At 32.1% G+C, this 27546-nt stretch overlaps 1 protein-coding gene across 2 annotated transcripts; it reads left to right on the top strand.

Moving 5' to 3' along the window:
- Window positions 1–1171: 1171 nt before the first annotated feature.
- LOC129941921 (poly(A) polymerase type 3) lies at window positions 1172–27546 on the top strand. 2 transcript variants are annotated; one of them, XM_056050690.1, is made up of 9 exons: window positions 1172–1646; window positions 13178–14022; window positions 14087–14283; window positions 18996–19210; window positions 19304–19661; window positions 19724–19981; window positions 20087–20558; window positions 27293–27392; window positions 27498–27546. In XM_056050690.1, the coding sequence occupies exons 2-7, from the start codon at window positions 13248–13250 to the stop codon at window positions 20375–20377; spliced, it is 2094 nt and encodes a 697-aa protein (XP_055906665.1). In that variant the 5' UTR covers window positions 1172–1646; window positions 13178–13247; the 3' UTR covers window positions 20378–20558; window positions 27293–27392; window positions 27498–27546. The 2 variants fall into 2 exon arrangements, with proteins under 2 accessions (XP_055906665.1, XP_055906664.1); XM_056050689.1 differs by having other exon boundaries at window positions 27293–27546.

A 27546-nucleotide genomic window follows, 5' to 3' on the forward strand; every position in this document is an offset into this window, starting at 1 on the left:
CATGAATTTTTGTGATACTGCACAACCCCGACAAGTTCACATACAAAATTAAATTGATAGAACTTTGGAATACAAATAACAAACATTGAAAGCAAATTGCTGTTATTTTGAGAAAAAATCAAAATGACAGTGTGTCAAAAATAAATTTAATTAGAAAAAGGATGCCAATATTTTTTTTGATTCGTGATTTTATTTTTATTCAAGAAAAAAAATGTATATAATATATAATACTTTTTTTTGCAAAAAATCAAATTATTCAGTTATAACTATATTTGTTCTTATAGCAGTAGCTGTAGTAGGCATAATATATTGAGTTTGAAAAAACTGTAATAGCTAATGTCACAGTAGCCACTTAAGGTTTTATATACAAAGATTCTACCTCTTTAAGCTATGCCTGCTCTCTTGTAAATTTACCGGACAAAATGACTCATTTTCAAATGCCATTTGTTGCTTCTTTGCTACAAAAAGCTTTTTGATTATAAAGCTTGACAAAATAAATAAAATGAAAAAATCTAGTTCAAAAGTTTCTCCATATTTCCGCTGAACCTACAGAAGCCTACAGAAGAGCTAGCAGCGTTCAGGAATAGATCACACCAACGTGAAGTAGGTGTGTTGACATTTTACCGACAACAGCGCCCCTAACTTTGAATTGTTGTAACAAAAACATTTTAAAGTGTGTATCTTCTTTTAACTATCTATTTATTTAACTCTAATCGTATCTTTATCTTTTGTTCATTATTATTGTTGTTTTTCTTTTTATCCAATATTCTGATTCAAAAGTCTGTCGCAAATGAATTTATTACTGTTTAGAGTTAGAAAAAGAGTTTTCTAATAAATCGTTAAAAATATAAATATTGGCTATCGACTGCAGATGCTTATCTGACAAGTGTTAGAGTGGCCTTAAAAAATTCACGCATGCTTTGGTAATGGAAAGTCACCCCAATAATTTCAATAAAGAATGAAAAATAATCTAATTCTCTATTTTATATCATTAATCCGCAAATTACTCAAATACCAGTCTAAATAACTTCCTAGAAAATCATTACACCTTTCCAAAACCCACCACTAATTAGTTTTTAAGTTGCCATAAAATACCCAAAATCCAGCCTACCTGGCAATTCTCTACCCGTCAAAAATCCATAAAACCGAACCATAACGAAAACGATACATCATTTTTCAACCGCAGCCATCTTGCAAAGCGGAGTTAACGTCAAGCGCTTTTGTGTGTTATTTTTTTCTTCTCGCAAATTTCGATTCGTTTTTTCCACTAAAAAATCACTAAATTAACACGATAAAACTTTAAAAATCGTTCACAGTTTAATTTCTCAATAAAATACAAAACAAAATGATATAAAATTCCAAAAATCTCAAATGCAATTCAACAAAAAGCATCCGTAAACCACAAGGAAAGGAAAAAAATACTTCATTCAAAGAAGACAAAATAAAAGAAGAGCAACACAAGAAGAAAAAGAAGCAGAAAAAAAAGTTCCATCGACCCACAACGAAAAACGACGAACGAAATTTTCTTTGAAAATTGTGAAAAATTTCAAAAAGTATATTTTCAAGTTTTCTGCTCCCGTGCTAATAATTGCTGTCATCAAACGGACCATCTCACCTAAAGCCAAGACGAATATCTCAATCTCAAGGTTTGTTAAAATAATACTCGTCTTAGATTTATGCAAGTTTAATTTTAATGCAATGAAGAGATGACTTTCATGTGCGTTTTTGAGTCTGAGTTCTAAAGTCTGTGAGAGTTTTGAGACTCCTCCAAGCTAAAGAAAAAAACAGTCTTCTATTGTAATTCTTGTTTGTCGTTGGTTATATCGTTAATATGTCGTCTCGTCGTACGTCGTCCGTACTCCATAACGTCGGTGGTGGAAAAAGTGTATTCTTGGAATTTCTTTTTTGTATCTTTCGTGGGTAGAAGCTAACAGCAGCAGATAAGTGCGTGGAGGTTGTGTATACTGTGTTCTGTTCTGGTGGAGAGGAAATGTGCATCGTGTTCCAAACTCAAAAAGCAAAGCTTTGATTTATTGTACATATGATTAACATTTGTCTCGACCGCCCTTTCCATATCCTCCCCTTTCTAATTTGGGTGCCTTTTAGTGCTGTTTCTTGTTTTGTTGCAACTTGGACCAAAATCTCGACAAAACTAATTTCTGTTTGTTTTTGCAGAGTCACCCCCATTTCTTTGTCTTGTTGCGCGACAGTTTTTTCTGCTATTAAAATAAAATTCATAAAGTGTTTGGGCCCAACATTAGATGAGACTCAGTTGTTTCTCTTTGGCTTACTCGCCTTTGGTTGGGATGTTATCAGTGAAATTGTTTTGTTATCATAACAATCTTTGAGTTTATACGAACGCTGACGCTTTCTCATCATAGCTTAGCTACGCAGTTGAAATTAGAAATGAATGTTATTGATCTCGGTATCTCGATCGGTGAATGGGGAGGAGAAGAGGGTGATCTGACCAGATCAGTCATAATAACAAAAAACAATAAACAAGTTCATTATTTTTTCTTAGCTAAATTTAATTTGTTGATTTACTTGACTATTTGAATCCTTCCTTGGTCATATCGAAGATCTTACAATGACTCAGCAGTCTCTTAATATTCTTTTTGAGTTTTCGAAGAATTCTGGGAAATGTTCTTTGTTTTTTTTTTCTTTCTTTTTTTCCGTTCCTCACATTTCCGTCTGAATAAATTATGAATTTTTATGGATTCTATTAAGAAAGTGAATTTTTATATTTTTTTTGTTCTGGGAATTACGTTTCCGGTTTTGGTGGCCCTTTATTGGTAATTTAAAGAATTTCGTCATTCGTTGATTTCAAAACATTTCCCATATGTTACAAAAACTTATTCCTTCGTAAAGGTTAAGTATGCCCCCTTTGCCATTTATTTTTCTTGGAAGACAAGTACAAATACAAAAAACATAGTATCTTTAAATATTCCTACTATTGTGAGTATTCCAATAAAAATGCTAACCATTTCACGTTAGACAACAAAGCTTGATATAGTCATATGTTTACATTTTTAAGCTCATATCAAATATAAACAATTTTAAGTTGTAGGGTTGAATAACCTCTCAATCGAGAGCACATACACGTTTTTCCAGATGTTATAAATTGAGGTATTTTTGTTTAAGTGTGAAGCTCTTAAAATTGTTGGCTTTTACCGTAGTGAAAGCAGAAAGTCTTATTTTTTTTTTGAACTTGTATTTTTCTATTCATTTTATCGGACTAGGTATGCAATTTTGAATGTCCTTGTTGCCGCAAATGCATAACAAACACGTAACCTCAAAATGTGTTGTCATTTTTCTTTTCAATACCATCTTAAGGACGTTCCCTTACTTGCTGGTTCGTCAGTATTTACCATTTTACCGGATTTATGCCGATCTTATGATAAAACCCTTATCATTTTTACCTACACTCAGGTTCACGGACTTATAAAATTCCCTAGCAGGACATAGGGCTTCAACTACTCCTATGCACCATCGTATGCGGTTTTCGGCGATGTGCATGAGCTCCCTTCCCCAATCTCTACGACTCCTCCTGTCTTCTCCACGTGCTTCTGAGGGTATCGCCTTTTCTGCTTTAGCTATAGTCTACACCAAAATGAGAATCCAAAGTGATCCAGGGGTGTTCCCTGGCAGGACATATTCCCTCAACTACTCCTATGCACCATAGGACGATTTCTCCTTGATTGTTCTTCGCCACGTGCTTCTCGCAGTAACGACTCTTCTGCATTAGCAACCGTATCACGATAAATGAACACTAAAAAAAAGTCGATAGTCTACACCAAAATGAGAGTGCTAAGAAATATTTATTACATTTTTTTCGCTGATGGAAAACCTAACATAATTTTGAAATACTTTATACAATTATTTTTATTTAGTTCAATTGAAAATCGATTAAAAGTAGATACTAGTAGTTTAATTGTTCAATTCTGCCTTCACTGTTGCATAGAATTAATTAAGTTATTTTGAGCTTTCTAACTGTGACCGAAAATTGCTACGATCGTGCATGTGCTCAGTTCTTAACCCAATTCAATCGAATAAAGGACAAGTCAACTGAGAAACATTCCAAACTCTTCTTTTGATGGTATCAACTTAAATCGATTGTAATAAGTAAGGAGCCCGGTATTCCTTACGATTTTGTAACCGAACAATTGGTTTGGAACTGTAAAAATTTAGTTTTCTTTTCAAAGAGTTGAAGGATCCATGACATTTGAATTTGTATTCTTATCAAATATAGTAGTTGCCGTGGCGTGATAGTTAGAATAAAATGCAGCCATACAAACGTCTTGGGTTAAATCCCTGCCGGTAGCAGATAAAGTTTTTTTCACGGGTGATGCCTCTTGCTAGTTTTGGTTGGAATTGAAAAGTCCTTCTTTTTTGTTACGAAAAGTGTTTTCTGTCTCTCTCAGGAATGATTAAGAGTTGTAAGCAGCACCGGATTCAGCTTTTTTGGGCCTTACTTCGTACAACATTTGGCGTTCTTCTTTTTTAGTTCAGAGCTGAGCATTGAGCAAAGTCTGAGCGAACAGAGTAGAGTAGAGTTCTGAGAAGAGTATGTTCAGAGCTCTCGGATTTAATTATGAAACAACTTGGGCACTAAACTGTCATGATTTGAAATGTCGTCTGATTGAAGGCGTTAAAAATTTTTCATTTGACGCCTAAAATAAACTTAATTCATTAAAATGCTATATGCAATTAGTTTTTTCTAGCCAACCTCTTGCACCATTTTTATTGTTTTGACGATGAACGATCAGAGCTCAAAAAGAAACACAATTATTTTTTTGACAGTTCGACCTCTACTCTGAACTAAAAAAGAAAAACGCCAATTAAATACCTACCCAAGAAAACAAATTACAACGAATTCCATAAACCTAAAATTAATTTTAAATTTAATACAAGAATATGTACATACAGCTATGACCAAAATAATAAAAACACTCAACACGATCATTTGATTACGTTTGTTATTGAATAAATATATTATATTTTGAGAGGATAGTTTATTATGTTTACTTTAAATTCCAACAGTTATTACAAGAAATTATCAATTTATTTATTATTTTAAACCGAAAATTATTAATTTGATATAAAAAACCTGACCATATAAATAAGAACACTTTGCAATGCTTATTTTTTCCCATAACGTTCTTCAATAAAATAAAATTATTTTAGTCATAAGAAATTAAATAATAGAACTTTATTATTTACCTATTTTTTTTCCTCTGAAGTCTTAATTGAAAAACTTTTAAATTTGTTTCTTGATTGTTCTTATTTTTTTGGCCAGACATTAATAGCACCATTAACAAATGAATTGCAACTGAACGCATTATTCTTTGTTTTAATTAATACAAAATATATATAACTAAAGAGAATCAAGTAGTACCCGTGACATGATGGTTAGTGCGTTGGACTGTCATGCGAAAGGTATTGGGTTCGATCCCTGCCTGTGCCAAACGTAGCGCCGTGTCTACGTTGAAACGCTGATGTAATTTTATCTTCCCTCATATTCTTATATAAATTAGCTTGATTGCAAAAAAAAAAAATTATCAGCAAGTTCTGAATTTAATTCTTCCGAATAATTTGACACCAAACGCTGGACGCTGACTTTTTCATTGCTTGTGCAAAGAAAATCAAATCGTTCAGAAATTTATTTATATATTTGACCTCCATTTGTATTATTAACTTATCGATAATAACATAAAAATCGTTTTTTCGAAACTTATCCCGGCTTAAATCTACATCGGGAGCCATTTTTTTGCGAATTCGTTTTCGTGTAATGATGTAGCTGCCATCAGGTTGAAGTTCCTTAGAGCGCATTTCAATAGTGTCAAAATTATCACGCATTTTCTCCAGTTGATCGGACAATGATTTATACAAATTCGGGCATGTCAGTGTTACGTCTTCGTTTTGCAAAACCTAACTGACTTTTTGAAAACGTTTTAAAGTATTGTTCCAAATCACAAGCATGCAAATTCTAGTGTATTCATTTTGTTTAGTAGATCACCAGCTTCCCTCCTTTTAATATATTATCCTCAGAAATGTCGTTTAAAATATCTAATACTTTACTATATGATTTAATGATGTCAAAAGTAGCTGCATCATGAGTTTCCCATCGTGTATCTGAGAGTGATTTTATTACATTATCATTTTGAAGAGCAGATTTTAACGTTTACCATCTACTAGTTGATAGAGAAAATTAAATTTGAAAGTGATTTTACGACAGAAAAAAATCAACTGCGATAGGACAGCAATCCACGGCAAAGCGACCAACAAGATTTAAAGAGTGTGATGCACAAGGTACATAGACTGCATAAGGATTCGTCAGAAGAATTTTCTGTTGCATCCCTTTATACTGACCGGACATATTTGGAGCATTGTTGTATGTTTGCCCTCTGCATTTCAAAATTGATACGTTATGTTCACTCAGATACTTTAATGCTTGATTAGAAATACCAGATCCAGTATGAGAATGCATCTCCAAAAACTTTAAGAAGCGTTCAATAGGCTTCTTTAACATACCGCATAACAATACTCAATTGAATCTACACACAGCCTAAAATACCCAGAAATATTTATTTGTTTTATGATTTTCTCGCGAACTCCTTGAGCCATTATTTCAAACAATTTTTCATCTATAGTTTTAGATAGATATGAAGTTGCTCCTGAATCAGGATGTCCGAATTTTGAAATATGAGTGGACAACAATGGATCAAGCTTTGATATTAAGAAGACCCATAAAATTGCCATTATTTGATAAACTAAATTTTTCTTCAGATCCTCTAAATGCTAGACCACGTTCAGACAATGTGAAATTTTACTTGTAGGTACATTTATGAAAATAATTGAGCATTGCCGTTTGCCGAATTTGATGATTTGTGGAACTCTATTATCCATTTTGCTCGTATGAGCAATAAAGATTCAGTTGCTTCTACTTAGTTTTGTGGAACCTTTTTTCCTGTTTTTTTTTTAAATTTGTTTTTGTTAAAGATGATCAGTTCTTAGCATCACCTTTTTTCCTGAAAATCTTATGGTGCAATCTTCTTGGTTTATAACTATCGTACATCTGTCTATCTATTTTGTTAAACATTGTTTTGAAACATATTTATTTTTGGAAATAATCGGAATCGACTGCAAGGTATTTTAGCAACAAAGAAATAAAAAGTTATTATGTAGGTATGTACTAGTTTTCTTCTTTAAGCTATTTAGAGAGCATGAATATTTTTTTCGTTAAGTTTGTTGAACAACTATTCGGAAATTGATCGGAATGTTTTAGTATATTCTAAGTTAAGCTACTATTCAATTATTGAATGAAAGTAGTTTTATTAGCTTTAAGTATTTTTAAAGATTTTATTTACAAAGAAAAACTCGTTTTTCAATTAAGTTTATCTTCAAGGAAAATTAGTTTTCGTCTGATCAAAATTTAGAAAGTATATTTCATACATACAAACTTGAAGAACCTGACTTAATTAACACTAAAATTACACCAAATAAGATTACTATCAAAACAACTTTTTAAAAATGTAATATTGTGAAAAGAACAAAGCAAACAAATAGGTCTTGGAAGGTAGGAAGTCGGAAAGTTTTCTTTAATCAAAATAGTCAACCTTAGTTTGTGTACTACTGCAGTTATTGAATGACTTTTAAAAAAACTAATTGGAATAAAATTCTTGAATACACAGATATAGACATTTAAATAGAAACATCAAACAGAGTTTAAAAAATTCAATTTTTAAAAAGATTTTTTTTCTTTCAAACTAAAATTACCCATTATTTGTAGAAAAATTATAGACTGTTTAACTGTTTTAAGTTTTGTTCTGTGAGTTTGCTTTTTTTTAATGTGATCTCAGTTTTCTAATAGACTTTTTGAATCCTAATGTTTTTTTTGTTTCTTTCGATTAATATTTTCAACTTGTTTGTAGAATAACTGCTAAATATCGCAGAAATGTCGTCTTTAGGCAATAAGACAGACAAAAATGTATTTCTTTTGACATTGACGTCTTAAGTTCATTGCGTCTACGCGACCAATTTCTGACTTAAGACGTTTTTGCCTAACGTCGAAGAATTATTAGGTTAGGTTTGGTTTAAGTGGCTGTCAGGGTTTAGTCAGAATTTAGATAGTATTCTGGTACCGCATGAATCTCAAGATTTGGATGCTTTGTCTGCCTGATACATTCAATACATTCCAAAAGTCTGGAAAAGTTATTTAAGAAAACGACAAGTTGCTTGGCTTGTTCTCAGTGATGGTACCAATGACACAGTAGCTAATAATTCCTTATTTGATGTAGTTTTAGTTCATGAAAATTTGTCAGCTAGCAATTTGTGAAAGTTAGACTTTAAAAACATTTTAAAAGCATGGCATAAACATCGATTTCGAAGAAACTCAATTTTGAAAGTAAAAAATATGAATGTATTCTTAAATTGTTAATAAGTTAATAATTTAGTTCTACAATTATTGGATATAGCACTTTCTAAATAATGCAACTATTCCATATTTTATACTTTGAAAAAATGATGATTTTATAATTTTGTTTGGCTTGTTCTGAAAAGGTTTAAATGTTTGTTTTAAAAATATATTTAAAAGAAACTAAATCACTATAATTTTAAATAGAAAATTTGCCCCGTAATGTTATTTTTGTAAAGAAATTTATCACCCTTATAACGTTTTTTATTCAATTAAAAATCCAGGACAATAGTTTACTTTTCGTTTAAACTACACATTCGTATGGGAAGAAGAGTTAAGCGCACGTGAGAAGTTGATTTTTTTAAGTTTTTAGTTAGTGATTTTTTAAAGTTTTCCATTAGTCGAATATTCTGTTTGTTAATCATAACATGACGCATACGTTTTGTCCGTAAAAAAAATGTGTAGTTTCCCCAACTCGAACGACAAGGCTGTTCTTATTCCTGGGTTTACTAAAACTTTATTATGATAAAAACATAAACATAACGAATTTTATAAAGCTTTGGCATAGCCGTCAACTCAGTTGGGAAAGTATATAAAGCGATTTTAGTTTATACATATAATAAAATTTAAATTAATTGATTTAAATAAATTCAGTCACTAAAAGATTTCTATACTTATAAATTGAAGTTAAAAAAAAAAACATTACAATAATTTCCAATTGTTTCTTGCATTGTAAAACTGTTTTTTCTGGAAAAATCTGATTCTTCGGTGTGTTAACACTGTGCAAATGCTTATAAAATGGAAGCAGTCTTCTTTTGCTTTCATGTTGCATAGGGTACAGTATTTCTGGAAATTTTCGTTGTATAGACTGCCATTGAAGGCTGAGAGCTCCCATCTGGATTTGAATATTAACGATATTTCCTTATAGCTGAATTTGTTTCCAAAATAATTATTGTTTAAAAGGTTATGATTTAGTTGCGAGTTAATTATTGTGCTCTCAGGCTACTAATTTTACTCGAACAAAGTCTTCGTGTTTTTTAATTATCTTGTAAAGCTGCTCTTTTAGTTGATCTCAGTTATTTAAATCAAATTGTTTAACTTCTCCACACCTATCGCCAATATTTTGCTATTTTGCAACCCACCAGTCCTTACTGCTCATTTTATAAAGGAGCATTTTTTTGTCAAACGAGGATCTGAATATGAAGCAAATTTATAGATGCAGTCGGCCTACATCTTAAGGGTGTGTTAGTAAACAGTTTTGCACTCCCCGTTTCTAAATAAATTGCGTAGTTAGGTGTTCCATTTGGCAGATTAAAAAGTTTTTTTTTTAATGAAATTTCTTTGGAGCTTTTCTACTGCATCAAATTCATCCGTTCCCCAAACTTGTGCCGCGTAACAAAGAGTGTGACTGTGAGAAGATCTTGTGAATACCATGATTTTGGATTTTTCAACATTTATTGCTAGTCACCATGTGTTGCAGTATGTTAACAACCGATTTATTATGACTAAAAGATAATTCATCTTGACATTTTATTTATAATGTAAAATAGAAGGCATACAATTTAAAGTTAACTGAAACTTTTTATCATTGGTTAAGAGAACAATTCACGGAATTTGCTTCTTAAAAATTATGTAAATGTCGGCCACGACAACTCATAACGTGATCTATTCTATAGGTCTAATTTGTTGCGAATGGCCATAGCATGTCGATTGGTATCTCGCGAATATTACGAGTTATGTTGGCTTTCTAAGTCGTTAATCGTAGCAGCCTTTTTTTTTGAAAAATTTGAATCTTTACATATTAAGCGAAACGTGGAGAACGAATTTGCCGTCTTGCTTAAGAAATTATAAAGTTCTTTAACATGGTACGTTAACAGTTACTATTAACAGTAATATTTAAAATTTCCTTTTTAAAGAAATATAGACGTAATGGAAGCTCTTGGTGTTATTAAGGTATCAAGTTCCATTGAGTCATAAATTTGCATGGGCTTTGACACTAGATAGTTCCAAGGTAAAAATCCGGATAGTCATTCAAGCCAATGTTTGCAAAAGTTGAATTTTGTACGCTTTAAGAGCAAGATCGTTACGTAAAAGACGACAAGCCAAGCTGCTGACAACTGCGACGAATATATCCGTCGTGGTCTACGGGTACACTCTCTGCTCCAGTTGCTATAGTTTTTTCACTGAATTAAACTGGTGTAACCGGTTCGAGTATCGTCTACTTATGTACACAAACATAACTTAAATTTGCGAAAGGTATTGACAATATTGGTAGTCATGCCAGAGGTCTTGGGTTCGATCCCTGCCTAAGCCATCTAAAGTTTTTTTTTCACGGGTACTGCTTCTTGCGAGGAATTGACGAATTCTTCAAGAATAATTCTTATCTTAAAGTGCTTTCTTAAATTGACCGTTTGAATTCGGCATACATCCCTGACAACAGTACTCGCACACAGGAATGGTTAAGAGTTGTAAGTCACTAGGCCCTAGTTCTCAACGGACTGTTGCAACACCCAATTTATTTATTTTTTTTATTGACAATATTGGCTTCAGTATGTCGATTATGCGCAACATTAGTTTCTCAAATCCCTCAAAAAACTTCTCACAGCACGTTGATTTTCGTTAAATAACTGGATAATTTTGCCACGATGTGTAGGAATTCTTTCCAAAATGACTCGCCAAGAGATCGTGAACAAAAAAGACAAAGCAGTATGATAGGAGCCAGTGTGATCTGTCAAAAAAGAATCCCATTGAAAGTAAAACCTCGTTTTGCATTGCCAAAAAAGTTCATAAGGTTGGACGGGGAAAAAGTATAATTTCGAAATAACCTAGAAATCTATTAAACGACATGAATTCTTTATCTAGACCGGAAGAAATTTTGGATATAAAGAGCCTTGTCCTGGCTTAAAAAAAATCAACTTCAAGTATCCGTATTTTCTCAGAAAGTCAGGCTGCCAATAAATCCTTAAACTCTGTCCCTAAAAAAACTCTATAACAATCCATAACTGTCGATCATCTCTTATGTAGATGGCACAACAATAAAAAATCACTTTTGCTGGGTGTCGGGCCATAGAGGCTTTCCAGGAAATTGGTAAGCAATCGAACTCGACAAAAATGGCACAGTTCTACTCATTTTATCAAGAGCGCTCAAGATGTCGATAACTCTAATGAAAATGCATATAAGCTTAATAATCGGTGTTATTACCGACACTTTATAGGAAAGCACGTAATGCGGCTAGGCGTATTCTCAAATGACTAGCAGAATCTGCATAGACGAGGAACAAGAAGAAACATGCCCGCTCTAGCTCAAAAATGTAAAACCTACCTAGGAGAATTCTTCTATAAGAAAGATCTCAATCGGTTTGCATGATTCCCTGCTTCATTGGATTAGTAATTACCTTTCGGATCGTCCATACAAGTAATATTGGATGGATTCAAGTCTAAAAACCATCAAATAAATGCTGGTGTGCCCCAGGGCTCTATTCTATCTCCAACACTCTTTCTCATTTTTATTAATGATCTCCTGTCTGCAAAATCTAATCCAATACATTGTTTCGCTGACGATAGTACTCTTAGCTTTTAATATTCGTTTTCAGACTCACATCAACAAAATATGATAAGCTCATTAAATTCCGACCTAAACAGCATTGTTCAATGGGGATTAAAAAACCGCAATGCTGTATCGTTAAAGCGAGATATGCCCCCATTGCCATTATCCATGGATGGCACTTGCATCAATGAGACTGAACACTTCGATATTCTCGGTATGTGTGTCACCAACCACCTCTTGTGGAGTTGTTTGGGTTTCTTTAGGCAATGCAAGAAATATTTTACCGTGATCTGGGTGTTATCTACAAGACTTATGTACATACGTCCAAAGCTTGAGTATAACTCCCATCTTTGGGTTGGTGCTCCTGCAACTTAATTAAGCCTCTTGGATAGTATTGAACGTAGGGTCTTGTTTGACCCTTTTTTATCTTTATTTTAACGGCTAATGCTCTAGTGAAAGAGCCAGTTGCATTTCTCCCCTTTCCTAGTCTCTGCAATATTCAGGAATTCAAAACCAATGTGCACCGACATCTCCTTTTAAACCCTCTCTCCTCTTCCTAGGAGGTGTGTGCCTCTGCATAATAAGGGTAGCAATATCCATTTGAGTGTGTGGCTATTTAAAAAACAAAAACACACACTTTTACATTTCCTAAGGAACTCCAATTAGTTTCGTTGAGATCAGAGAAGACCTCAAGATTCATGTGATATCACAATGGGCCCTCAACTGGTCTAAATATGTAATACTCCATCACGGACAGTCACTTCCACCTAGACTGATCTTAGCCCACTATATCTGCATTTTTTTAAATTAATTATATAATAAAACAGTGAGAACACTGCACTGTTACTGTTCTGATAGTCTCCGATAAAACAAACATAAGTTCCACTGCCTTCGTAAAATATATAAACATTTTCATTTTTATACAAAAAGCAAGGTTATGATTTAAAAGTGAGCAAAAACAATCTCGTAACCCAGTCACTCGTTTACAATTTATCTTAATATACATTAAGTCACTTAAGCTTGGAATTTGGATCGCGCATAAAATGAAGTAACGATTTACATCTTGACCTACTTATGCAATACTTTCTTATCGGAAGTACCAATAAACATCTTTTATACGTATTTGAATTTCTTTTTATGAAGTTAAATCAAACATATTCACAGTTAAGCAGTCAGTTTGTCGTTCGTTTGTTAATAGCTTTTTCTTTAAATTTCAGACATAACAACAAAAGAAGAAATTCAACCAAAACAGAATAGAAGCAAATAACACACAAAAAAAAGTTAAAAATGTGGAATGCCGATGCGAAACTACAAACAACCCAACAAAATGGTATCAAATCGTTTTCAGCCGGTTCGCAATCAGGCAGCAGCAGTGGTGCTTCATCTGGCGGTGGCAATAAATTGCAAACCGCCCCCAAGACACTAGGAATGACATCGGCCATTAGCTTAGCCGATCCTCGTCCCGAGGACATCATCAAAACAGACGAACTCCGACAGACACTGGAGCCGTACAAAGTATTCGAATCACAAGATGAACTCAATCATCGTATGGAGATTTTGGCAAAACTAAATACTCTAGTTAAGCAATGGGTGAAAGATGTGTCGATTGCCAAAAATATGCCAGAAGCAGCCGCTGAAAAACTAGGAGGTAAAATCTATACATTTGGTTCGTATCGTTTGGGTGTGCATCACAAGGGAGCCGATATTGATGCACTGTGTGTGGCACCACGAAATATTGAACGCACTGATTATTTTACGTCCTTTTTCGAGTTGCTCAAGAAGCAACCCGAAGTTACGGAATGTCGAGCCGTCGAAGAGGCCTTTGTGCCGGTCATAAAGATGAATTTCGATGGAATTGAAATTGATTTGCTCTTTGCGAGATTATCACTGAAAGAGATACCCGATGATTTCGATTTGCGAGATGATAATTTATTAAAAAATCTTGATCCGAGATCAGTGAGAAGTTTGAATGGTTGTCGCGTTACAGATGAGATATTAAGTCTTGTGCCGAATATTGAAAATTTTCGTTTAGCATTGAGATCTATTAAATTGTGGGCTAAAAGTAAGAATTTTTTTTTTATTTTTAATTAAATCAAATTTAATAATTGTTGTTTTTTTTTTAATAGAACATGGAATTTATTCAAATTCACTTGGATACTTTGGTGGTGTGACATGGGCTATGCTTGTTGCACGCACCTGTCAGCTATATCCGAATGCCGTTGCCGCAACTTTAGTTCATAAGTTCTTTTTGGTCTTCTCCAGATGGAAGTGGCCAAATCCAGTGCTTCTAAAGCATCCAGAAAATAAAAATTTACGATTTTCTGTAAGTAATATAAAAGTTAATATGATTGGATTTAGTTTTGTTTATTTTTAAGTTTTTCTTACCACCACAACTTCTAGATTATTTTTTGGACAAGGATATTTTTCATACGAAATTATGGTTTCATGCAGACTTTCTTTTTGGAAGAGATGTGTTGTTTTTTGTGTTACTTAAAGAAACAGGACATCATAACCTTGATGCTCTCAGTATCTAGATAGCTTATAATAGGGTTTATAAGAAAGTTTTGTTTACTTAGAGACCAGCAACTTTGACGAATGTCTGGTCGATTGTGATACCAACAATAATCTTCTTTAATTGCTCCTTAAGACACGTTCGAGAGTATTTTTTTTTAATTTGTTAGCACATTAGAGCAACCATGACATATAAATAAAAGATGAGAAACTGCTTAAAAAAGTCTAAAGTCGTTTGCAGGAACTTCAACTGCACTTAAGGTTGTCAAGTAACAATATTTTTAATGGATATAACCTGTATTCTACTTAAGGAAATAATGCGCTTAGAACGAACGTTTCACGTCTAGTTTTGGCTAGATCATTTTTCTTGTCAAGCAAATGAAGTGGTTTTTCCACCTAGTTCTAATATGTCAGCCTACAATTGTCTGGAATTTCTATGGTCCGAAATGCGGAATATAAGAGAGGCGATTTTTAAAAATATTGCCCATCTCACTAAGAGATGAGAAGCAGTTTATAGCGCTTAGTGAATTTGTGGAGACAGTCGAATGATCTGAAGGCTGCTTGTCTATACGAGAAAATGCATATATCAATTATTTTTATCACTTTTTTTTCATCCCAAAAAGATAAAAGCCAGTTATATGTACCTGGACCACGCTGCTTTGATTTGGTGGGATAATGGAGATATATAGATTTACACTGCTGGTTGATAGAATATGTTCACGCTGTTTACAATAAACATGACCTATTCTTTCTTTAAAATAGTTTTGCATAGATATTTTTGGGGTTGGATTTTCAAAGTAAATATGTATTTACTTACCTTTTAATAAGAAACAGTAAAATCGAAAATAATAATTATTGGAAATTTCAAACGTTTTCTGCAATACATTCAAATAAATTATCTGTATTAAACTCACTGACTTAAGATCGCGCTTCAGTCTTGGGCGAACATGTGTCTTTATCCAGATTGGTCCCTAGCTAGCTGTCTCTGGTCTCACCTCGGGATAGGATGCAAAGACGTTTAGGTGCATTCCTTCTACACGACTCAACCTCCTTGGACTTTAATAATTTTGACCAGATTAGCGTTCGGAGGTGAATCTTCTCCTCCATTCTCCATTTATGCAGAGGGGTCCAAAAGCATCATTAAACGTTCTAATAGTGGCACCTAAAAGGGTCCAAGCCCCAACGCCATAAATGTAAACAGGAATGATGAGTGTATTTTAGTAGGTCACTTAAATTGCTCGCAAGAAGACTGTCCTACTCAATTGCCCTTTAAGTCCAAAAAAAATGTATTTTTGAAGTAAGACCTATTTTCATTCTTTTATTTGCAGTTATATCAAAAATTCTATTTGATATAGAATCGTATGGTTTTTGTAAATAATTTAGACATTTTTTTCTCAAACTTGTTTTATATCTGTTATAAGTGATTGTTTAAACTTTAAATTATTGTCACCTTCCAATCGAGACAAATTGCTTTGAACTTTGCTTTCGTTTTATCTATGGTATGTTTTTGTATTATGTAACCTTTTTTTGGCAGAAAAAAAAAACAAAAATAAAAGCAAAGTTATATTTTCTATAGAGGGGTGTTCCATTTAGAATAGACATTAGATAAACGAGAAATAATTGTCTTTGTGGACAATTAAGTCCGAAGAGTTTTACTTTTTGGTTTGTGTAGTCAAAAGTTATGTCAAAATCCATTGACAAATTTAAAATTTAAGAAATTATATCAATTGAGAGATCCAGAAAAGTTGATTTGTTCAAACTGATGTTTTGTATCTTCACTTATGATAATCTTGTTAGCCTTTTTAACTTAAAGTGGACCGGAAGGATGAGTTTTGTCCGAAATTCGGATCTCCCGCTAACATTTCTAGAAACCAATTATCTAACAAAGTTTTATATCGACTTAGGCCCAAACTGTGCATATACCTTACTTTTGACAGCTGTTATTGATTATTTTGACAGAAAGGTTATGAAGCCAGAGTGAAAAGTACGGATGTCTCCAAGAATTATTCAAACAAGAATTTTGGTCCATTAAAATTGCTAGCTTTAATGGAAGTAAACCTTACTGAATATTTTGACAGCTGTCATCGGTAACTTTAACAGAAAAGTTCTAAAGTCAGATTGAAACAAATGAAAGTGTACAAGATTTAATTACGGTAAGATTTCGGCCCATCAAAGATGCAGGCGTAAATTGAGGCTAACTCATTTAACATTTTGTCAACTGTCATTGGTAACTTACAAAAAAAGGTTGTACAACCAGAGTGAAAAGGACAAAAGTTTGAAAGACTTATTTAAAGTAGTATTTTGGTTCATCAAACCTTTCCTTCATACCTTTTTGAATATTTTAACAGTTGTCATTGATTATTTTGACAGAAGGGTTATTAAGTCTAAGTGAAAAAAAAAACAGAAGACTACAAGAATAAATTAAAGAAGAATTTCAATCCATCCAAGTAACTTTGCTAAATATTTTGACAGCTGTCATAGGTAACTTTATCAGAAGAGTTGTAAAGCCAGAGTAAAAACGACGGAAGTCTACAAGATTCAAAAAAATTTAAATAACTTTAACGGAAAAATTGTAAAACCAGAGGAAAAGGACATTACATCTGTAAGAATTATTTAAGGTAGTATTCTGGTAAATCAAAGTTGCAAGCGTCAAAGGTGATTGACCTTACTGAATATTTTGACAGCTGTTATCGGGTATTTTGACAGACGGTTGTAAAGTGCGGACGCCTACAAGAATTAATTTAAGTAGAAATTCGGTCCATCAAAGTTGCAAGCTTGAGTAACCTTTCTAAATATATTGACAGATGTCATTGGTAATTTTGACAGAAAGGTTGTGAAGTCAAAATTCAAAGGACGGAAGTCTGCAAGAACTTTTTAAAGCAAAACTTTGGTCTGAATTTTCATCCGTGGAATTATAACCCATAAAATAGGGTAGTACACAATTGTTTGGAGCAATTCACACAATTTTGTTTGTTATCTCCTCTGTTAAAATTTCGATTTTATTCTTTTGTATTTCACCTTAACGGCTATGATTAGTCAGGCCGCAAAAATAAGCTGTCTCTTCTCAAACCATCATAATAAAAATTAAAACAATTGGTTTTGATTTGTGAAAAGGACAAACTGACACTTCTTTTTCCATGTCATGTTGTGCTTGCAGAATTAAAACCAGTTAGTTCCTTTCCGTTGCTGGTTAAGTGGATGCTTTTATCGTTAAGATTGTCGTGCTTGTCATTGTTCAAACGCAGTCCTTATTTGAGGAGCTGACTGACAGAAGTTAGAGACTTCAGTCGGGCAACTAGTGTCCTTTCAGCTGAAGAAGAAGTTACATTTGGCCGTCCTTCAGTGTTTATCTTTATTTTGTCCAAATTAGGGAACTTTGCTTGTACCATTATCCCTTATTAAATTTCACGCGCTGATCTTTAAAATACTAAATCATAACTTACTTTAAAGAAGATAGGAAACGCTCATTTTCAATACTGCATTTCATAGAAGCTTTTTCTTTTAAAGCTGCAAACCTATTCTATAAGCCTGCAGTGTATGGAGCCAGTGTGTGCTTTATGGGCGAGCCTTTTCAAAATCAAATGTGTCTGATGTACCCTCACTACACTGCGTCGGAAAAAAATCGAGGAAGCCATTGACATTCCTTAAATAATTTTCGTTGCAATTCTTTTCAAAAAGTTGTACACTAAACATGACCTTTGCATCCTTCTGCTGATGGGCATGGGATACGGTCAATAGAATCGTTCCCTTGTTATCTATATCTCAACAAGCAAAAAAACAAACCCCTCTCAGAGCTTTAAAAAGCGACACGCTTATGCAAGCCAATGTTATCAGAGTGAGTAGCAATGTCCTATAGACAATAGTCTATAAAGTATCCTTTAAAATTAGCGGATTTGATGATAAGAAATATTATGTTGCGGATCCTTGAACCTACAAAAATTAGTTACCATCGGCTTTATCACCATCATTACCATCGGCTCAAAAGCCTGGATAAAGCCATGAACTGAAGTCATCATTTATCCCGTTCGCGATGCCAAGGCTAAGCGTTAGCAAGGTCTACAACGCTGTTGCCTATAAAAATATGTACTGCGAAGGTCATTCCGGGTTGGTTCCTCTTCGCTCATGCGAGCTTGGTGTCCAGCCCACCGGAGTCTAATGAGATTAATTTATTTCTGCTTTGAGGTAGGGTCTGCGGAATAAGCATCAACTTTTTAATAGTCGATGACGATCAATCATTGTCGGTGCAATAGGTTACAAAATATACCTAGTCGCTAAAGTGCCATCTCTTGTTATCAGAACCCGCTCAGTAATCAGGGTAAACTATCACCATCGTCTCTACTGCAAATCTTTAGACTAGGTTAAAGTTGATGTGGTTAAAGGTGAAACAATATAATGCAATAACAAGAATTACAGATTTGAAATTAAATTCCAAGCATATACTAAATTATCATTTTCTCTTATCACCAATTTTATTTCTAACGTTCATCAACTAATCATCTTTTTTTTTTTTTTTATTTCTTTCAGGTATGGGATCCACGGGTTAATGCAGCTGATCGCTATCATCTGATGCCAATCATTACACCCGCATATCCCCAACAGAATTCAACATTCAACGTGTCGGAATCGACTAAAAAAGTTATTTTAAATGAATTTAATCGTGGCATGTCCACAACAGATGAAATAATGCTTGGCAGAGCCAAATGGGAAAGGCTATTTGAGGCTCCAAGTTTCTTCTATACGTGAGATAATTTTTCTTCTTATTTTAATCATATTTTTATATACAAATTTAAAATATATCCTCATTATAATCTTTTCTTTTTCTGTCCATACAGTTATCGTCATTTCATAGTTCTACTTGTTAATTCAAAAACTGCTGAAGATCATCTAGAATGGTGTGGTCTAGTTGAGTCGAAGATTCGTCTTCTTATTGGAAATCTAGAGCGTAATCAACATATTTCTCTAGCACATGTTAATCCAAAATGTTTTGAATATAGGAAAGGCGATACGAAGTGTCAGAATAGTGGAAGCAACAGCACCACTCAGCCTGGGTCACAAGAAAAACATCCTGTTTCGGATGCATCATTCTGTTCAATGTGGTTCATTGGTTTGGAATTTGAACGCACCGAAAATTTGAATGTTAATTTAACAGAAAATATTCAAAACTTTACAGAACATGTTATATCACATGGGGTAAGTTTTAAGAATCATCATTATTTTTTAGAGTACTAATATATATATATTTTTTTTAATAGGTGAATATAAAAATGCTAAGAGAAGGCATGACAATTGAAGCTCGTCATGTTAAACGTAAATCACTTAGTTTATACTTGGATGGGGAGTATCTGAAACGGGAACGACGCTCCATGGAGAGTCATAATACTTTTAATAATTCGATTTTAGCTACAAGAAAACGTCTGTCCTCCGAGTTGGAGAAACAACCATCGCAAAATAGTATTGGCGGTGGTGGTAGTGGTGGAGGTGTCTCGAAACGCAGTAGAAATAGTGAATCAGTAAGTCGTACAAAATAAATGTGTTTTTTTTTTGTATTTTTAAATTTATTGAATATAAAAATAGTTAACTAACACTCTACATTTTATTAATTTCCTCCGTCTTAGCAAAATGAAGACAATTCAAATGCTTCGTCAGGCAACAGTGACTCAGCAATGACTCCATCAACACCGACTTCAACAACACAATCGCCGCCACAATTTCCAGGAAAATCCACAACACCACTTAAAAATGGCAGCGATGAAAGTCCGCAGAGTTTACTCGATGATTTATCGTCAACGGCAACTGCAAATGTTTCCAGTACAACAACAACAACCGCAGCAGCTGGTGCAGGCTCCAAAGCTGTTTCAAAAACAAATAATCCAGCAACAACGACCACCGAAGTTGCTTGCTCGTGACATCATAAATTCAAAAGATCTTTATCATCCATAAATAATAATAACATTAACAAAATTAATAACAACAACAACAAAACTGCTGCCACCGCTGCCAATTCTGCTACTTTTACTACAGTTGCTGCAAATACTCCTGCCGCAAGTAAGAGTAATGAAGGGGGACCCATTATGACGACAATTACTTGTAAGTTTTCTATTTAATATAATTTAACATTATACATTTTTTTATTCTCTTTATTTTTTTAACCCCTTTTTCGTGTATAAACAAATTTTATTTAGTATAATTTTGACTTAAAAAAAAAACAAAAACAAAAATAAAAATAAATGCAAAAATAAATAAAAAACAAAAAAAAGAACAAAAAAAAAAAGAATTACAAAAAAATGAAACAATAAAAAAAAGAATAAAATAAAACATTTATTTTGCAAATAAATCGAGAAACCAAAAAAAATATAAAATTCTTCTTTATTTTTTCTTCTTACTCTTCTGAAAACTGAATTCCTTCTTTTAGGCTTAAACGTTAAAAATTAGGTAGTCTAAAGAATCTAAATTGATTTGTAAGAAAGTAAGAAAACAAAAGGTGTTGGTAAGAAAGATTGACGTTTTTTAGTTTGTTGTTCTTATTTTTTTTAAATTATTTATTTGTGATCTGAACTTTTCATTTAGCGGGAAAGAACGCGGCTCTTCAAAATTTGTATCAAGTGATCAAATCAAACAAGCGTAGGTAACTCTGTTATTGGATATTAAAATTATTAAACATTTTTAAAATATTTTACATAATAAGGGATTAAAAAAAAAAACAGCCACTGAAAATTCAATCAATAGAATTAAAAAAAAGATAATTTCTTTAAGAATATCTGTTAAGCAAGATTTTTCAAATATACATCCATCTTTAAAAAAATGTTTGTATTTATGAGAGATAATGAAAAGGTTATCAACAACTGTAGGATGATCTTGGGAAGTAGAAATCTGTATCTTCTAAAGAGAAATAATTTTATTTTTGGGTTCGTATTTTAAATCCAAATTTAAACTTTAGCTATCAGGTTGACAAAAAATTGATGTGATAGCGTTAAACTTTATTATCAGTACAAGAAAATAAAACTTTAGAAGAACTATTGAGGATTTTCCTGAAAGTGATCGGCTTATTATTTAGATTTACGAAACCATTAACATTTTTTTAATAGACATAATGTTACGAATTAACATAGCCTCAATAAGCGTAATATACTTTATTTGTTTTCTTATTTTATACGGATTCGCTTTTAAAAACTTGACGTGAATGCGTGATTTCTAGGAAGAATTTCAACTAATACCATCAGAAACTTTTCTAGGGTTATAATTTTATTGTATATATATGCCTTGCTGTTTAGCTTTAACTTAGTGGATTATATTTACAAGAATTTCTAACGTGCATTAGCAAAAAGAGTTTGAAATGAAATTCAGCTGATAATTATTTTAAGATCAGAATCCAAAAAAATATTAGAAAATGATGGACGGTAAAACTATAACCGAAACATTTACATCGCACGAAAATAGTACTTCCAGGAATGGTCATCAGTTTATGCTTGAGCTCAAGTTCTGACGTACCGCATATCGAGAATGTGGAATGCTTTCGCCAGCTCTGTTTTTCCCTCCCATTTTGATTTTCAGAACTTTAGACCCAATTTTTACCGGTATATCCTCTTAATCCTTCCCTATTTTTCTAAAGCTCGCATTGTGTCAAAATACAAAAATTTAATTTTTTAGTGTCATAAATTATAAAAAAAAAACAATTCTTTTGGTGTTCTAAAATAATTTTGAAAATGTACATAGCTAATGGTGTTAACACCTTTACCTCAATCGTTCCAGAGAAAGTGCGCAAGTACGGACATTATTTAGAATCCCTGTTATGTTGTTAGGTGCTCCAAAATTGACTTCTGAAGATAAATGTCAAAAATATTATCATTAGCTTAACGTAAAATAATGTTTTGTATTTGTAAGATTAAATTTTGTACACGCCGTGGTTGCAGAAATAAGGAGTTGAAGTGGACATTAGCAATTCGTGAGCGCTCAGACCCATTTCATGTCTTTACCTTTACCGATTTTGAAAATAGATACGGTTAATATGCTCATAAGATGCTACACTTATCGGTGTAGTAGTTAAAAGCGTATTAACATTTCAAATTAAAATAAATTCTATACGTCGAATTTTATTTTTTTCACTATTAATTTAATTTAAGCCAAGTACCCGTGGCAAGATAAGTGCGTTGAAATGTCATGCCAGAAGTCTTGGGTTCAATCCCTGCCTGTGTACTACCTCTTGCGAGGAATTGACAAATTTTCCAAGAGTAATTCTTATGATGAAAAGTGCTTTCTCAAATTAGCCGTTCGGAATCGGCTTAAAACACTGTAGGTCCCCTTCATACCTGCCAACTGTACTCGCACACAGGAAGGGTTGAGAGTTGTAAGTCCCTAGTTCTCAATGGACTGTTGCGCCAACTAATTTTTTTAATTTTATTAATTCAAATTCAATTGCGGTGTGTTTTTCTGATCAATATTTCTGAAAAAGTAGCGTATGCTAAACAGGATCTATATATGCATACATAATACAGATCTTTTACGGTCCATAACTTACAACGTAGACTCAAGATTTGTTGTGACTCTTAACTCAATGTCTAGAATACCAAAACCAGTTTTAGCTTTCTATCTTTCAATCCGCGGTTGGCAGTCTTTTTTATAGTGGGAAAGGATTTTTGTATGACTTCAATTTTTTGATTGTATTCAATTAATTCATCTAAAGATAGGGACCTCAGATTTCGCAATCACCAATCATTTGAACTTAAAAAGAAGCAATCATTTGTTCTCCAATCATTTGATTGCAAACATTACAGACTTCATATATGTTTTGCATAGACATGACTTACATATGACTGAATTTTTTAAGCTCGATGTGACTTCAAAAATATCTTTTACATTTAAAAAGCCATGATTTGATTTCCATTAAAGAAATCAAAGTCAATTTGACTGCAGTCTTTTTGACTTTAATAAAGTATTTAAACTCATTTAAAGGTCAGTCAATTATTTTTAACCAATTTTGAAAATCAGTAAGTCATTTGAAATGAGAATTTGTCCTTACTGACTGTACTGACCATTAAACGACTTCAACTCTATACTTCATTTATTGGCAGAAGTCAGCTTCAAAATAACTATCCCACGAAATTATTTTAATTTTTATAACTTTTTAAAGTTATTAAAACATCGTATTAGAAATATTAAGACTACAAAATATATTTCTGATGATTTTCTAAATCTGGGCTATTTATATTGACGGTATTTAACAAAACAAACAAAGGTTTAAAAGAAAGTATACCATTAATATGGACATGGTATTTATTTTGGATCCAAAACCAGCACAAAAATGTACAATAAAAAAATATATTCAAACCGTAAAAGAAGAAGAAGAACGTGGTATTATGAATGTTTATATTCTAAAAGATGTATTTTCAAAAACTTGGGCTATGAAAGAAAATGTCAAATTCGAGTTCAGGATATTAAAATCTTTTGAAGATTTTTGATATAGGAAAAAAAGGCTTTATTGTGTTGACCAGTGTAATAACACGGATTACGTGAATCAGTGTTTACAAAGTCACGGAAAGAGTTTTGGGCTTCAATTTAAACACTCCTATGAAGGTTAGTAGTTAATGGTGATATGTAATTAGGAAACTTAAAAAATAAGGAAATAAGTTCACTAAAAAAGGTGTAAACTGACGGAACCTTATAAAACTATTAAAGTAATAATGACATAGATTTTTTTGTGCATTAATGTTATCAAGAGGTTTGTACTTCTGCATTTATTTTAAGAAAAACGCTATTCGATTTTATAATTCGTGGTTTAGTACTTAGTCTTCCATCTACTAACTTCACGAGAAAACTATACTAAAACAGCAGGGGACTCCGTTACTGGGGCGAAGATAACACTGCGCGACAACTGTTTGTATTTAACAACCAAATTATAGTGTTACAAAGAGCTTTGACATTAAAAATAAATGTATGATGTCAGGTTTTTTGTGCGATATCATCTTTTTTTCAATTCAAACTTACTGTTCGTATATAAAACGTTTTGTTTTGAGGCTACGTTAATTCATGAAGTAGAATAGATATTTTATTTGATAAAATTCGTGATGATTTTTTAAAACTGTAATCCCTATCTTAGGCACTCAAGGGGTTATTGATACCCTTAAATTATTAAAAGTTTAAACACAGTGCGAGCTTTAGGAAAATAAAAATCTAAAGTTTTGAATATCAAAATGTAAAAGGAAGACAAAGTTGAGCTTAAATATTTGAATTACCTCCTAAACTTCTCAACAAATCTTTCAGTAGTTAGTAGCAGTTCTTAACAGAAAAAAACAAAACTTCGAAAAAGTATTTTTGTTTTTGTAAAAAAAGCAATCACATCAAGTTTTTTAAATTTATATACAAACATAATAGAAAACAATGTTGAAAACGTAATTTTTTTAAGTTTGAGCAGGTAGTTGAAATAAAAAGTTCAGATCTGAAATCATCACCAAAAATTATTTCTAAAACGCATTTTTTAAAGCACTGAGAGCATAAAGTTCAAGGTTTTTCAAAACTTTATGTACAAAGAGTCAACATTTCACGAATATCAAAATTACCAGAAACTAAGCTAGGTTTATATTTTGGAAAATTTATATTCAATTTATTGTTCAGTTCTATGTTGTTTTTTTTTTTTTTTTAAAGAGGCATATCGTCTCATTACTACTTGAACCTCGTATATAAAAACATTTGAATTAAAAAAAAACAGATGATTTTCCATAGTAGAAAATGTATTCGACCTTAATTTTTTGATGATCGATAAACTGTCATATTTTTAAATGAATAAAAGTAAACAGAGCAATACAATTTGGTAAATACTATGATGAGTAATGAAATAAGTAGTAGTAAATGTATTTCATCAAAATATTTGAGATTATGAATATCGACAAGTTCAGGATTTCTTACATTCTATTTTCTGAGAATATTTATTTACATTATCCCAAAATAGAATTATGTTTCTTATTACAAACATTTTAAGCATACATATAAGAGAATATAGGAACTTTATGATTTTTTTTTAAAGTCAGAATGGCAGTTAGTATTGAATACCAAAAAGAGGATATGAGAATATAGCTCTTAATTGAACATTTTACGTAGAGTTTAGTTTGTTACCACGTTAACTTTCCATATTATTTTGCGAACAAAATAAGCATTTGGAAAGCATTTTAAAAATCAGATATAAAAAACGTATATATTCATAAATTGTTGACTTAGTCGGTTAGTAAACAGAGTTTCAAGAGTTATAACTCTTCTTAATTAATTGATTGCAGCTTCTTATTCATTTGATTTAGAGGGTTTAAACTCAATTTTCTTGAAGAGGAATCTTTATCAAGATTAACTTTAAATTTTATGGTGTTGAATAATTTCTTAACTGTCCAATAAAACTTAAATTTTCAGTGTAGAAGTATGTTTGATTTTCGTCCTCTGACAGAAAGGTATCCATTTTTGTAATGATATGGCTTGAAGTTAAAAAGTTTATTCTTTTTTTAATTAAATTTAGTAGAAGAAAAAAGAATTATATCTAAAAAACAATTTTTTTTAATAATAACAAGAATCATTTCAGCGAATTATCAGAATGTATTCAAATACTTTTTTAAAAAGAAAAGGTACCCGTCTTTAAAAACCGACAAAATGTATCGGTTTTTTTCAATCCTTCAAATATTTCTAATCGAAATTTGAAAGTGAAATAAGTACAACATTTTTTAAATATTGTTTCATTCCAGCCATTTTTTAAAATTAATGAGTGCCCTATAGTCAGCTTCTTATGTTAAACCACTTTCTTAAGTAAATTTTAAAATTTATGCTCTATATCCAGGTAGGTATACAAAAATAGATGTGATTGAGAGACGACATGAGCTTTCTATAATTAATCTATTGAACATTCTATTCGTTCAAGCAATTAAAAACCTTGAATTGAACGTCTTAAGTTTTCTCCGAAATTTGTATTAATTGTTGGACCCCTGTTTAAACATCGATATGTAAAATTTGTAAATAAAATAATAGGTATAAAGTAATCCTTAATTAAAATAAAAAATAAAACCTACTTAAAAGAGTAGTGATAAAAGTGGATTTAAGTAAAGCCTCTTCTCAAAACTTCCTCTGTCTATGAAGATAGTTTAATCAAACAATTTAAACTAAAATAAGTAGAATAAAGTTTTAAATTCAATTTAAACTTAAAATTCATATGTTCAACACGGGCTTACAAAGAGTATTGAAAAAGTATTAGTTTTAAAACATTAATAACAAATAGTAACTCCACATTTTTCATTCATTTGGTGAGGTAATAAAGATTAATGGTTTATTGAGTAACAAATTAAAATATTGCCCCTTTTATACTTTTTCTTATGCGCTTGTTTGATTTTGAAGGCTTGGTTATTTTATTGGGATTTTCTGTTGGCCCGGTTATATTTACGTTGATGAATAAATCTTAACAACAATAGAACATTCATTGTTAGATTCTTTGACCAGAGAAGGTTTAATTTTTACAGACTAATTGGCATCATTCAAGATTTATCTGAGTTGGCTTTAAAGCTGGCTTGTTTGTGTATGTCCGATTTAAAAAGCTTGCATGACAAAAAAACGAGCCCAAAAACTTCTTTTCTGCATTTCTTCAATATAGTTTTTTGTTTCAAAACTCTTCTCAAAAACTCGCCCAACTCTTTTCTCTTAGGTTTTTAAATTACTTTTTTCATACGTTGCCATTTTATGTACAGTATGGTATAAACAATTTTTAAAATCATCGATTTTCAAACATAAAATTGTATAAATTCAAATATCCATTTTCTTTTTTTTTCTTTCTCTCTCTTTTATTTTATTTATATTCACAGTGTAGTAAAAAGAGTGAACTTTACAAAAATCAACAACTTCAAACTAACCCGGAATCGATATAAAGAACTAGCAGCACCTACCGCATCTGAAAACCATCTTGTAAATACAAAATTATATTTAATAACTAATAATTAACATTTCCATTTATTTTTGTTTTCATTATTTTTAAATTTAACGCTTATAATGCTGTCCTATATTATATAGAGTGCGATAGCAGCAGGATCAAAATAAAATAAACCCTGATGGAAAAAAA

This window comes from Eupeodes corollae, chromosome 1, assembly GCF_945859685.1.
Source record: "Eupeodes corollae chromosome 1, idEupCoro1.1, whole genome shotgun sequence".
NCBI lineage: Eukaryota > Metazoa > Arthropoda > Insecta > Diptera > Syrphidae > Eupeodes > Eupeodes corollae.

What these genes read in the sequence shown, in the direction of transcription:
- LOC129941921 (XM_056050689.1), top strand. Translation starts at nt 13,248, where the DNA reads ATGTGGAATGCCGATGCGAAACTACAAACAACCCAACAAAATGGTATC. An exon ending in TATTAAATTGTGGGCTAAAA is followed by an intron (nt 14,023 to 14,086) that starts GTAAGAATTTTT and finishes TTTTTTTAATAG; the next exon opens with AACATGGAATTTATTCAAAT. An exon ending in GCTCCAAGTTTCTTCTATAC is followed by an intron (nt 19,211 to 19,303) that starts GTGAGATAATTT and finishes CTGTCCATACAG; the next exon opens with TTATCGTCATTTCATAGTTC.